General features: G+C 46.2%; 1 protein-coding gene across 3 annotated transcripts in view; it reads left to right on the top strand.

Moving 5' to 3' along the window:
- Positions 1 to 7222: 7222 nt before the first annotated feature.
- The window catches only part of FBLN5 (fibulin 5), a 73721-nt gene continuing 67110 nt past the window's right edge, over positions 7223 to 13833 (top strand). The window contains exons 1-3 of one of the 3 annotated variants that reach the window (XM_059182479.1): positions 7223 to 7238; positions 7842 to 8038; positions 12153 to 12207. In XM_059182479.1, coding sequence (XP_059038462.1) covers positions 8022 to 8038; positions 12153 to 12207 — 72 coding nt within the window. In that variant the 5' untranslated portion in view covers positions 7223 to 7238; positions 7842 to 8021. Of the gene's footprint in view, positions 7239 to 7573; positions 8039 to 8453; positions 8591 to 12152; positions 12208 to 13833 lie in introns of those variants that run through there. The other 2 variants (XM_059182478.1, XM_059182477.1) reach the window with 2 other exon arrangements.

A 13833-nucleotide genomic window follows, 5' to 3' on the forward strand; every position in this document is an offset into this window, starting at 1 on the left:
TCCCTGATCACTCGGGAACCCACTTCTCCCCCTTCTGCTCCCCCTGCTCACACTGTCTCCCCCTCCCTCTCTCTCAAATAAGCTTAAGAAAAATTTGTCATCCCATCTGGATGTACAGGAAGACTTGCAAATTCTGTCCTATGTTTGCTGTTAAAAGTCCTTTCTTTTGTGCAATATGATGACATATATAATAGTGTAAATTTTTAATTTTACTTTGGCAAAATTCAAAGTTGACAGATGATATCATTCCCTCTAATTTTTGAGGGTGTTGATTTTATTGGTCTGATTAATTGAGGAATTTGGGAACTGCTAATCTTACGTGGATTGTGAATAGGAAATGAGATAATTGGAAAATCATGCCATCATAAAGTCATATTAAGTTTGCCCTAACCTCAATCCATATAAAGTGTCTAAAACAGACACAAAAACGAAATAGAGATGGCAAATAGACAAGTGCCATTAGCTATTCTTTTGGGGGTGCAGCTCTGGGGCCCCATGACAAAGGGTGTGGCTTGCCTGAAGTTTTTTATAGCAGAGAGCCCATATTTTACATGTGGTTATATGTTAAAACCACAGCCAGTTAAAATAATCCATAAGAAAAGCCCAGGTGTTTTCACAATTTGCTGAATTTCCTGAGAATTCCAAGCATGTGCAGAAAATTCTAATGTCTTTGAACAAGTTGGTTAAAGTACAGTTAGAGACCCATCGTCATCAGGGAAGAAACCCTGAAAATCTGGGTTTCAATTTTTGTTATGCCCCTAATCCTCTGATCCTGGGTAAATGAGTTGCTCTGGGCTTTTGTTTTCACATTTGTAAAATTAAGGGGTTACAATAAACGATTTAAGAGTTTTAGGACTCGGTCCCCTCCTCCAGGCAATGTCCTTTTTAATATCCTCAAGACTGGTGGGGGAACTCTTTGTGCCCTCCCGTGGTCAATGCAAACTTAATGGCCCTATTGAGAGAGAGAGTCGGGGAAGAAGTTCCAAACCTTTATTGAAGTCCTACTGTGTGTTGGCACCTTCTAGGTACTTTATGAACAGAATTCTATCTTTATTGCAGCATCATGTGGTTATTTTTGCCCCCATTTTATAGCTGAAAACCTGAAGCTCAACAAGGTTAAAGATGTACTTAGGGTCCTATATTTTTCAGGGTTCTCCAAAGAAACAGAACCAATATTTTTCTTTATTTTTTTTAAAGAATTTATCTATTTATCAGAGAGAGAGAGAGAGTGAGAGCGCAAGCACGGGGAGCAGCGGGCAGAGGGAGAAGCTGACTCTCCAGTGAGCAAGGAGTCGGATGTGGAACTCAATCCCAGGACCCTGGGACCATGACCGGAGCCGCAGGCAGACCCTTAACCCACTGAGCAACTCAGGCGTCCCAGAACCAATATTTCTAAAGTTCACTGTATGCTCAGCATAAGCATGACGCTGAGGGCAGCAACCGTGAAGGATGGGATTAAGACATCCAAATACATAAAAATGTAAAAGGTACATGTTTCAAAAATTTTGTGAGATGAAAAGGCAAAAGACAAACTGAGGAAACTCTGTAACATGAATGACAATGGAGAACTATATTTACTATAGAAAAGAAACAAGTCAAGGGAAGTAGAGACACAACTGAGGCTCCTTAGGGTTTCCGGCTGAGGCAGCTGCTTATCCTCGGATGTCCATTCTCTGCTGTCACAGCAAGAGAACTCCAGAGTCTTAGGTAAGTCGGTTCATGATCTCTCAGGACACAGGCTATATCTCCCAGTGTCCCTTGCAGCTGGGTCTACTATCAGCTTCTATACTACTTCCTGAAACATGAGTTTGGTGGTGGTGGTGGTGCGCCATTTTGGACCAAGTTGAAGGAAGTCAACACTCTAGAGATTGCCAAGCAGCAAGAGAGATGGAGCCTGAATCTTTGATACCTTAAAGGGATACAGCTGCCAGAGTAGCCCTAGACCACCATCCTACAGAATGTGATGTGAGAACATGTTGCGGTATCTCTATTAAAAAAAAAAAATCAACACAAACCACCACCAACAACAACCACAAACTAAAAACTACCACTAGAGTCTAGAGTCCTTTTGACTTATTAGTTCACAGTGAACTCATTTCCTTGATGTGATGTGTGATAAGTCAAGAGGAGAAATGGATTTGGGGGAAGGAGCCCATAAGAAGTTGAACATGAGTCAGACAGAAGCTAGGGATGGTGAGAGGACTTTATTCAAGAGTTATCAGCATAACTGACTATTTATGAGACCTATGTCCCATTAACAGCTCTGGAACCAGTGACTATGCCCAGGAGGGTAGTAGGAAAGACTACAGAGTCTGGATCTAACTTTGGGAGACCCTTTGATGAGTGGAGAGAGAGAGAAAGGGGGCTGGAGAAAATGCAGTCAGGGTCATAGTGGGAAAACCAGGATAACTTAAAACCCAATAGAGGAGAAAATGGGTCATTAATGGTCAAATTTTTCAAAGGGACAGAGGAACAGTTAGGAGCGGAGGAAAAGTCATTGCATTTGGCCCTGAGATCACTGGAAAACTTAGGAAGTACCATTTTGAGTGAATGGTGGGGCATGGCCAGAGGTCCCATAGCCAAGGTGGGAGTAGGTGGTGAGGAGGTGGCTGACACATGGGCTCACTGACGAGCTAGAGAGAGAGGAGGAGGGGGAGAGCAGGAGCCACAGAACGTCTGGACAATAGAAGTTTCCCCCTTCCCCAGGTTGGGAAGACCTGCACCATGAGGCCACACAGCCCAGTGCCTTACTTGGGCACTGTCAGTTATTTAAGTTTTCTGACCTTTGGGGGCCAACTTTGGATAATATAAGAAGTGAAAGGCTTTGTTCATGTTACGAAAATAAGAAGAGAAGGTAATAATGGGAGGACCCATGGAGTTCTGGAGTGTTTGCGGGGAGCTAGAAACAAACCAGCCATGTAACCAGCAAGTCAGAGAAAGCAAATCTTGATAACTGAAAAGCATGAGGAAACTAGAGCCAAATAGACTTGGTTTGGGCTGGAATTTGTTTGTTTGGTTTTATTGTCTGCATGGCCCTAATCCCTTTGGGTCTTGTCTTCATCTGCAGAATGGAGGGTTTTCATAGGTGGTTCCTATGGTTTCTATGGTGGTCATAGAAGAGAATTTGTGTGGAGTCTAGCATGATCTAGACATTCAATAACATTGTCTTCCCTGTTTTGCCTTTGCATTCAGAAAGGCACTGTGATGTAATTATTTTTGGACAGTAAAACATTAAACAACTTAACAGTCAAAATGTATCATTAAATGTATAATTTTGTGAATTCCCCCCCCCATTTGAATATCATCTTTAAAAAAAAACAAGCAAACAAACAAACAAACAGAATACAGCCTATCTGTGTTCCAACCCATGGCACAGTGAGGACTTGAGCTTTCCTGAGCCAGGAAGGTCCCATTCAGTAGATGATAAACTCTTAGAGGCTCACTACCATGTACATTTTGTGAAGTTGTGTCATAACTTTGATTGTATTTGATTCTGATGATGGCAGGAGGGGCAGATGTTGGGATTCGGGATGTAGCAACTAAAAAAGGAAAACACTTAGGGAAGTGATGGTCCCTAAGGAGCCAGCAAGATTCCCCTTAGTAGTTCATGCTCAGCAAACTCCATTCCCTTTTTTAAAAACAGAATTGCTGGATTGGGAAATGCTATAGATAACATGTGTTTTGATGTGTTTGATGACAAAGCCTCTTACCAAGTCTTCATGGATGGGGACATGTACGCTGAGTGGGAAAAGCTGGTGGTGGCACCCCAAGTTAGACAATCAGCAGTTGCCTCAAAATGTTGAAGAAAGTTCTCTTTCTTCAAATCTGGGCCAACTTGGACAGAGCACATCACTCCAGCACGAGTCTTAGTGTTTTATTGATAACTCTGACAAAGTCAAAGAAGTCACGGTCAGCAGACGCCTAGTTGTCGAAGCTGGGGGTGACACTTCATATTTTACTCAGTAAAGTTCATGTTGGAAAAGATCTTGGACAATGGATGACAGTTTAAGAGGGACACATGGAAGACCTCGCTCTCCATGAAGGAGGATCCGCAGTCCAAACACAGGACGAAGAAGAGGGTGTTAGCCTGTACCACGGGTTGTTTTTGTCCATGCCCAATCAGTATGGACCAAGAGGCTAGCGCAGCCGCGGAGGAGGAGACTGGGCGGTGGCAGCAGAGTCACGTGACGTGGGAGGAGGCGCCCTTGAAAGAACGCGGGCTGCTGCTCCTGGGGAAGAGGACACCAGCACCGCCAGGAGGGGGAGCTGTTTTCCCGAAAAGGAAGCTGGAAGCCATGTAGAAGGGGGAGTAGCCCAGGGCTGCAGAGGGGAGCAGCACATAGGAAAGGAGATGTGGGCTCAACTCAAGACAGAACTTTCTAACAATGGTGACCCTGGCTGTTTAGTGAAGTGATGATTCTCTTTTGTCCGTGGAAGTGGATAATTCGCTGGTTATTAGAGATATCTTGGAGGAGATTGTATAGGGTAAGGATCTGGATGCAGTGACAGTCGTGAGGATAACCAACTTTTATTTTATTCTCACAACTCTGAGGGGTAAATATTACGTCTCTTTTGAAGATGAGGAAACCGAGATGTGAAGAGGTTAAGTGACTCCCCCAACGTCACCCAGTAGGTAGATGGTGAAACCAAGATAAAGACCAAGACTTTCAAGCAACCCTCTCTCCCCTCTTCCAACTTTGGAGTTTTAAAATAGAAACAATCTCTGGTCCAAGGTGGGTCCCTGGGCAGTTTTGGTTTCAAGATCCTCAGTTCGCTCAATTTTTAGAAAACAGGTATATTGATTTTCTCTCCCTCCTTTCCCTTCAAGAAAGTTGATACTCTGAGTGAGGTATCTGGACTAAGTCATTTAAAACTCCCCTTTACTGCCCAAATAGCGCTACGTAAATAGAATATATGTTTATTTTTTATTATTTTTCTTTAAAAAGAGACAGAGAGAAGTGGGGGACCGCCAGAGGGAGAGGAGAGAGAGAATCTTAAGCAGACTCCATGCCCAGTGTGAAGCCTGATGTAGGACTCAATCTCATGACTTGAGCCAAAATCAAGAGTTGGACATCTAACAGACTGAACCACTCAGGCGCCACTAGTATATGTTTAAATTAAAGTAACCTAGTATTTTGAATAGGTAGTATGTGCTAATGGTACAAAATTCAAATTATACCAAAAGGTGAGCCTTGAAAAGAAAATTTTTCTTCCATTCTCTTCCCCAGGCTGCCTACCCAATTTCCTTCCCAGGAGACAAACTACACCAACACTGTCCCATGTGTCCTTCAGGAAGTGTCTTTTCTTTACATACACAAGCAAGAAGTCGTGTATATTTTTTTTTCTCCAATGGTGGCATGCACTAAACGCTTTTACAACTTGCTTTTACACTTATTACTATATCCTATGGAACTATTAAAAATTACCAATATTCTACCATTTTGACTTTGCTGGAAATCCTTTAATACCAAGCACACAAGGAGATGGTTCAGCCCTTTTAAAAAAACAAGTTAATAAAATGTTAATATACATGAGACTTCATGAATCCTAAGCAGATACTCGTCTGTGTAACCAGGACCCAAACTACTAATTCAAATGTTATCAGCTTCCAGAAATGCTCCTCAAAGTCACTACCTCATTCAGAATTGTAGATAAAAGGAGTTGTCTAGTGTGTACTCTAACTCATCTAGCTTTTTTTGTTGGTTGCACAATAGTCCGGTTTGGAAGTCCCCTCCTTTATTTCACCCTATTGGTGCCCGGCTGATGGATGTTAAGGCTATTTATAAACTTCCTCGGTTGGGATAAATGAACAACCTTGTAAATATAATGTATTTTTAAAAATGTTTGATCATGGGAGATTTTAGCCCATAGAGTAAATAGAATAGTGTAGTAGACGCTCAGTTTTGGTAACTATTAGTATCCTGACATTTTCGTTGAACGCATTCCTACTTTTATATTTTTAAAAGATTTTATTTTTATTTAAATAATCTCTGCACCCAACACGGGGCTCAAACTCATGACCCTGAGTTTAAGAGTGGCATGCTCTTCTGACTGAGCCAGGCAGGTGCCCCAAATGCACTTTTAGGGTAGTATTTCATTTACTTACTAAAAAGGTGGTCTTTGAGAAGGCTTAACTATGTAAGTTAATCAATGAACTGATTGTATCAATGAATAGGCTAACTATGTAGACTTTGGTGTCTCAGTTGTATCAATGAATAGCTGTGTGACCATGAGGGAGTTAACTAACCTCTCTTAATCCCACTCCAGTGACATGGAGTCCTAATGCGCGCAGCACACAGTCCTGGTGAGGAGATAGGACCGCATCAGGGCCTTTCCAGCTGTAGGTAGTTCTTTCTGATGGGCCCAAGGGAAGATGCAGGTGGGGAAGGAGGGGCTTGGACTACTGCCAATCCCACGTTGGTCTTTTTCTAGAAGGGTGTCTTTGGGAAGACTTCATCTCAGGAGAAGTTTCCAATGCTTAAAAAACAAAACAAAACAAAACAAAACAAAACAAAAGCAAAACCAAAAACAAAAACCAAAAAAAAAAAAAAAAAAAACCACAAGAAACAAAAAACACAAAGAAAGGAAGAGAAAGAAATAATTTAACAATCCCCTCCTCCCTGCGCCAATACAATGAATGTGAAACACTGAACCTTATGCTTTATTTTTATTTTTTTTAAAGATTTTATTTATTTATTTGACAGAGAGAGATCACAAGTAGGCAGAGAGGCAGGCAGAGAGAGAGGGGGGGAAGCAGGCTCCCCGCCGAGCAGAGAGCCCGATGCGGGACTCGATCCCAGGACCCTGAGATCATGACCCGAGCCGAAGGCGGCGGCTTAACCCACTGAGCCACCCAGGTGCCCCATGCTTTTAGGTTCTTATCCATCATTCTGCTTTCCCCGAGGGTCCTTTTTTGTCTTTTCAAATCATTTCACTTGTTAAAATCCCCTTCGAGCCAAGGAACGCTTTAAAAAAAAATTATAATTTTTTCATCTTTATTGAGATATATAAGACGACATTGCATCCGTGTACGGTGGTCGGCGAGTACGGTGCCTGGACACTGTTTAATTCAAGGAGGACCGTGTCCCCCGAGAATCAGGGGACGAGGGCGGGGCGGGCGCGTGGGCTCGGGAAGGTTTGCATTGCACAAGCCTGTGTCTCGCATTAGCCTCAGCCAGATTCCATCCTCCTCCTCTTCCCCACCCCCTCGTGCTCGCCACCCCTTCTTCTAGAAAACCGTGAGTCTCCCGTCGCTTTCCCCAGGCCTCTGCATCCTTGGGTCTGACTCCCCAGTAAATCCTTAGATTCGGGTCCCGGTCGCTGTGTCTGTCCCGAGTTCGAGTCCTCCGTCTGCCGGAGGATGACCTTCGCGGGCGTCCCCGGGCTCCCCAAGGGCTGGGGTGCTGGATCCTCCCACTCCCCCACCCCCGCCTCGACCCGGCCGCCTCGCCCGCCCAGGCACCGCGGTCCTCACTGGGTGGGAAGTAAAGGGTCAACGGGCCCTCCCAGCCCCCCGCCCCCCTGCACTTGCCCGCCAATCGCCTCCGGTAGAGATGCGGGGAGCGCGAGTGCGGCTGCTCCGGCGGGGCGGCGGGCCGGGGCTCTCCTCCCAGCCCAGCACTGGGTCCTGGCAGACGCCCCAAGATTGTTGTGAGGAGTCTAGCCAGTTGGTGAGCGCTGTAATCTGAACCAGCTGTGTCCAGACTGAGGCCCCATTTGCATTGTTTAACATACTTAGAAAATGAAGTGTTCATTTTTAAAATTCCTCCTCCAATTGGTTTAATGCTGAATTACTGAAAAGGGCTAAGCAAAACCAGGTGCTTTCTCTGTGGGCTCTCCAGTGGCTCGGAGGACCCAGGCTCTCCCCTTGTCCTCCCCACGACTGGCTCGTCCCCCTGGAATAAAACACGGGCGAGCCCCAAGGGCCCAGAGGGAGCCGAAGTTCAGGGCCGGCTCCGAGGTCCCGCGCTGCCAGCTCCTTTTCTTTTCCCCTTCGCTGCTCCTGCTCGCACATCTTGGACATGCCAGGATTCAAAAGGTAGGTTCCCCCCGCTCAGGACCTTTTTTCCTCCAGGGTCTGGAAACCTTACTAAAAACCTGATGGGTGGAAAATGGCTATGGCTGGAATTCAGGCTGTGTCAGGATATTGGAAAAGGCATTAGCTAGTGATGCAATGATATTGTTAATTACAAAAAGCTGCGCCTCTGTAATTTCCATCTTGAAGCCTTCTTTTGGGAGTGGGTATTTTATAATACGGCTTCAGAAGTCAGCATCCGAGGGAAGTCTGCAAAAACCTCAGAGCTTGATGCTCACCCTTACTTTACTGAAAGGGCAGCAAATTCGTGTGGCATTTTAGGATATATATATATATATGATATATATATATCATATATATATATATAAAGCTGGGAAACCAATTACTAGTTCACTAGCTATTATTTTGCTGGACTGGCTGACTGTTGGACAAGTGGACGGACTAGCCGAACATCCCGAAATTGGATTTGCTCTATGTCTCTGTGGGATTCACAAAGGGCATGCGACCCAGAAGTTTCAAGCCAATGAAAAGTGGGGACTGCAGACAGAAATACATGTAAGCAAATGTTTTGCTGTTCTTTAAGGAAATTGCAGTTTCAGTCAAGGAATCCTTAAACCTTGAAGAACTTTATCTAGATTATATCGGCATGGTCTTTCGTAAACTCTTGAAAATGTCGCTGCTTTAGACAGATGAACTGTGGGTGTGTTGGGGGGGTGGGTGTGGGCTGATGCTGTACCGGGGACCAGCACTTCTCTGACAGGTAGCCCTGAGACTCAGTTGGCCCCTCTGGGTTTGCTTATGCTTTGGGCTGGTGCACAAAATGGGTGGACCCACCTGTTTTTGGAAAGTTCTGGGGACCAGTTATGAGATCCAAGTCACCCCTAGAATTTCTATAGTTTCTATAGTTCCTATATCTTGAGAGCTTTCTGGAGTTCTTCATGACAAGGTGTAACTGTTCGTGAGACCGTGAGAATAGCAGGGCGTGGGTTCCTTCTTTTTCGGAAAAACCTCTCAATGGACTGGCCTGAAATTCACTGGGCCCCCAGGACTCAGCTGTGGCTCATTCAGGAGGCCAGGCTTGAGGCTGGACCTTTCCGAGGAGACCTGTCCCTCTGGCCAAAGGGAACTGGGAGTCGGAGAGTTGGGGGAGAAATGGGTTTAGCATGCCTTTTCCACTAGCTCCTGGAGCCCACTGCAGTCAGGCTGTTCTGTCTCCAACATAAACGAGACAGGGTTTTATAACCAAGCGAAAGGAAACTTCATGTGAAGAAACAGGAAAACATTGAAATTCATAATATACAGCTTGGAAAATAAATTTGTTATTGTTCTTTCATTCCTTCCAGATATAAATCTGGCCGTTGCAAATATCAAAAAACCCTGGGATTTGGCTCTGCACTTTATAAGGTCAGAGCTGTCTCCGGCGTTCTAGAACCTGGCTCACACAGGCACTTAGACACAGTGAAAATGTGTGGACCCTCGGGGTCTTTATTCTTTGGATTGGGCACCGGATGAAGGAAGTGGGCCTGTGTCTTCTAGTACAAAGTCAAGGTTCTGTTCTCCCTGGATGTCAGCTCAAGTCCAGGGCCCTCCAGCTACCTGGGGTTGCTAATTCAGATGAGCCTTGTGTTCCTGGACTGAGTCAGCTTTGTCATCTACTGAACATTCTTTTAATGAAGGGAGGGATTATAAAGTGGAGGTATATGTTGATATAGCAGTTCTTCAAGTTCACCTCCTCCGGGAAGCCTTCTCTGATCTTCCTGTCCCTGCCTCCAGCCTGGCTCTCATGGCGCTCACTGGGTACTTCTCTCAATGCCCTTACCAGTGTGTATTGATGTAATCAATTCCCGTGGCTCTCCAGCCTGCTCCCCAGGGCAGCGATGGAGTCATGGTTTTGTTGCTCTTCTGTCTAGGGTCCATGCTTGTAAATAGTAGTTGCTCAGATAAATCACTATTTTGCTGAACAATAATAACACTAAATAGCTCTTCATTTACATAGTTTTTTTTATACCATCATAATAATTTTTTTTTTTAATTTATTTATTTGAGAGAGAGAGAGAAAGAGAGAGAGAAGGAGGAGGGGCAGAGGGAGAGAGAGAATCTCAAGCAGACTCCCCACTGAGCATAGAGCTCAATTCTGGGCTTGATCCAACAACCCTGGGATCATGATCTGAGCTGAAACCCAGAGTCGGATGCTTAACCAACTGTGCCACCCAGGTCCGCCTAAACCACTATAATCATTAAAAAAAAATTTTTTTTTACTAAATCCTTTTTAAAAAGATTTTATTTATTTCTTTGAGAAAGAATGAGAGAAAAAGCATGAGCAGGTGGGGGCAGGGGGGAGGGGCAGAAGGAGAGGGAGAAGCAGACTCCCCACTGAGCAGGGAACCGGATGTGGGACTCGTTCCCAGGACCTGGAGATCATGACCTGAGCCGAAGGCAGACGCTCAACCGACTGAGCCACCCAGGCTCCCCTGAACCATTGTAGTCATTTTTCAGTAGCATTAAGTACATTTCATGGTCTTGTGCAGTCAGTCTCTAGAACTCTTCTCATCTCGCAAAACTGAAACTCTGTCCTCGTGAAACACTAACTCCCCATTCCTTTTTCCCCTCCGCCCCCGGCACCCACCATCCTCCTCTTTGTCTCTAGGATTTAATTTAATTTAATTTTTATTTTATTATTTATTTATTTGACAGAGAGATCACCAGCAGGCAGAGAGGCAGGCAGGTGGGGGGAGGGGGAAGCAGGCTCTCTGCTGAGCAGAGAGCCCGATGCGGGACTCGATCCCAGGACCCTGAGATCATGACCTGAGCTGAAGGAAGAGGCTTAACCCACGGAGCCACCCAGGCACCCCAAGTCTCTAGGACTTTAACTGTTCTGCGTCCCTCATGTAGACGGGCACATACGGTATTTGTCCCTTTGTGACTGGCTTAATTCACTTAGCATCACGTCAACGAGGTTCATCCATGTGGTAGCTTATGCCAGAATTTCCTTCCTTACCAAGGCTGAATTATACTCCGATCCACCTTTGGTTTATCCATTCATCTGCTGAGGGACCCTTGGGTTGCTTTCAGCTTTGGGCTATTGTGAGTAAAACTGCTGCTGTAAACGTGGGTATACAAATATCTCTTTACATCCCTATTTCCCCCTCTTCTGGGGGTTTCCCCAGGAGTGGCATTGTTGGATTGTACGGTAAATCAATTTTTAATGTTCTGTGGCACTGGCACACGGCTGCCCCATTGCACCTCCCCACCAGCCCTGCACGAGGGCTCTGATTCCTCCACATCCTGGCTAACACTTGTTTTCTTGCTTTTTTGATTAAAGCTATCCCGAGAGATGTGAAGTGGTATCTGTACTGTATTTTTCTTTATTTATTCACTTTAAAAAATTTTATTCTGTATTTTTAAAGCCTTGTGCCAGCCGTGATTTTATTAGCTAGAAGCGTGTGGGTGATGAAGGGTAGAAGACACAGGCTCAGGAGAGGTTTGGTGGCTTTGGAATGGAGAGCCGGCTTGACCTGCAATTTCTAGACTCCTCCTCCTAAGCTTTCCCTCTGCGTCCATTCTTCCCCAGGGTGCCCAGGTCTCCCCAACCCCTCTTTGCCATTGGGGCCTATGTGATGAGTGCTCTGGTGTTAGGAGACTTTCCCGAGACATCTCTCTTCCGTAGAACTTAAACGCTGCACGTTGGTACTTTCCTTGCATCTTTTGAGGGTGCTATGGTCTCGTTTACTTTTCCTGTTTCAGAATAAGGACACTGAAAACTTTGCAAGAAGTAAAGACAAAGCAGCTGGTCCGTGCATGGGTGATGCCACAGCAGTGGGTTTTAGATTTTGTCTTTGAAGTAGCAAAACCTTTTATTAAAAATAAAAATGTCATCTAACACATGATCCCAACACATAAAACTAGTAAGAGAGGCATGGTTTTATGTTGGATGGCTGGGGGTATCTGGAGTCTGCTTTGACCTCTGGAGCAGGAGCACCCCAGCCCCCCAAATATATACACAAGTTGGAGTCCCCATTGTAAATGCACAGGCAGCCTGCGGTCCCTCTTGGTCCCCAGGTCTGGATTCTGGAAGTAACTTGGGCATTTTTATCTCTCAACCTGTTTCTCTCTGCAGGATACTTACTGTTACCATTCTGGCTCTCTGTCTTCCGAGTCCTGGGAATGCACAGGTAGGATTTTAATGTTGTGTCTGATCTAGAAGCATGTTAAAAATCAGGGTGAGAGGGTCCAGCCACGCATTTTAGAACCCCAGAATTTACAGTTCACCAAAGCTGAGCTCCGCCCCTAGATGAAGGTGGGCTCAGAGAGGTGGACCCTCGCCCCAGAGGCGGGGCTGGGACTCCAGGGTTCTGATTCCCAATCCAAGACTTTGCATCGGGCAGCTGCTGTCAGTTTGTCCTCCCAGGCTTGATTTATGGTCAATGTTAAAAAGTCAGAGGCGCTCTAGGGCTTCTGGGCAGTGGTGCCCTGCCTTCTTGTGGCCCACGTGGGTCTGCGTGTCTCTGCAGACACGCAGCCCTGGTGGGAGGAGGCGGGTCCGCCCTGGACTGACCCCCTCGGCAGGGGTGTGGACAGGGGGTGGGGAAGTCAGGCTCCAGCAGGGGTCTGGGAGAGGCCCGCAGTGCCCAGACTTTATGAAGCCAGTTTGTGTCAGCCTTTGAGAATGTGGGCACGTCCCTCCTGCAAACTCAGAGCGGCCTCTCTGTTTCTGGCTCACAGATGAGAGAGGCCTCACCTCGGGGCAGGGCTGAGGGACCACAGGCAGATGGGGGAAGACTTTTTCTCTTCCTATTAAGAATTTCAAAATAGATTCAGGCTCTTAGGGATTAAAAAGGAGCCTAGGGGGAGTAACAGAGACTTGGAGCTTGGGGGGCCCTTGGAGTCCTCTGACCTAGCCTCACAGTGACAGATGGTGACATCCAGACACGGAGAGGACAGGGGTCCTGGTCCTGTGGTTACTGCGTGTTAGGCACTCCGCATCCATGAACATATCCATCCAGTCCTTGCAGCCACCCAGAAGTAAGCGCTGTCGCCCCCATTTTACAGGTGAGGGTGTGGAGGCCGAGGAAGCTGCGAGCAGTGGTTACAGTTGAGGCGTTGAAGCGAGGCTGGTGGGCTTGAACCCTCGCTGGTGCGTAGCTGGTGAGCCAGGCCTGGACTCCAGTCTCCTGGTTTTCCCGAGCCTTATGACACAGCCTCCTGGCTCATTTGCTCCCTTTCTTTTGCCCCAAGGCCCTAAGACTCCTGACCCCACTCCCACAAATGCAGGCTGAATCCGTCATCTCCTAAAACCAGCCCACAGTGCAGGAATCCAAACCTTGGAAGGCACAAGGAAGGCCAGGGTTGGGGTTCCCATAGTTAGAAACATTCCTGCTCTGCCTGTTCCTATAAAATGCAGACTTTTGGCCCCCATGACGTTTTTCTAAGGCCTAAAGTTGTAAACTCAAATTGCACATGAAGACCACAACCCTACGGGACCACTGAGACCTGTCTATTCCTAGAAGCATCTTTATGTAATTGTCTTGGCGAGACTGCAAAAGGGGGATTTTCCCTATTCTACTTTTCTTACAAAACGGGCTGCATTGCTGTGTTGTTTCAGGTGAGAGGGTTAGGTTAGGGAATGTCACGGGGGTCCCGAGGAGGGGAGGTCGAATAGCACCCAGGGCAAGAGAGTGATTGCCCTTAAAAGCAGTCCCATCAGCTCCTATAAAGAAATGAACTCGGGATGTGCCTCGTTATCATGTGGGCCAGATGTGATTACTCCTGCGTCTCATAACTGGGGCAGGAAACAGCCC

Source organism: Mustela lutreola, chromosome 7 (assembly GCF_030435805.1).
Source record: "Mustela lutreola isolate mMusLut2 chromosome 7, mMusLut2.pri, whole genome shotgun sequence".
Classification (NCBI taxonomy): Eukaryota; Metazoa; Chordata; class Mammalia; order Carnivora; family Mustelidae; genus Mustela; species Mustela lutreola.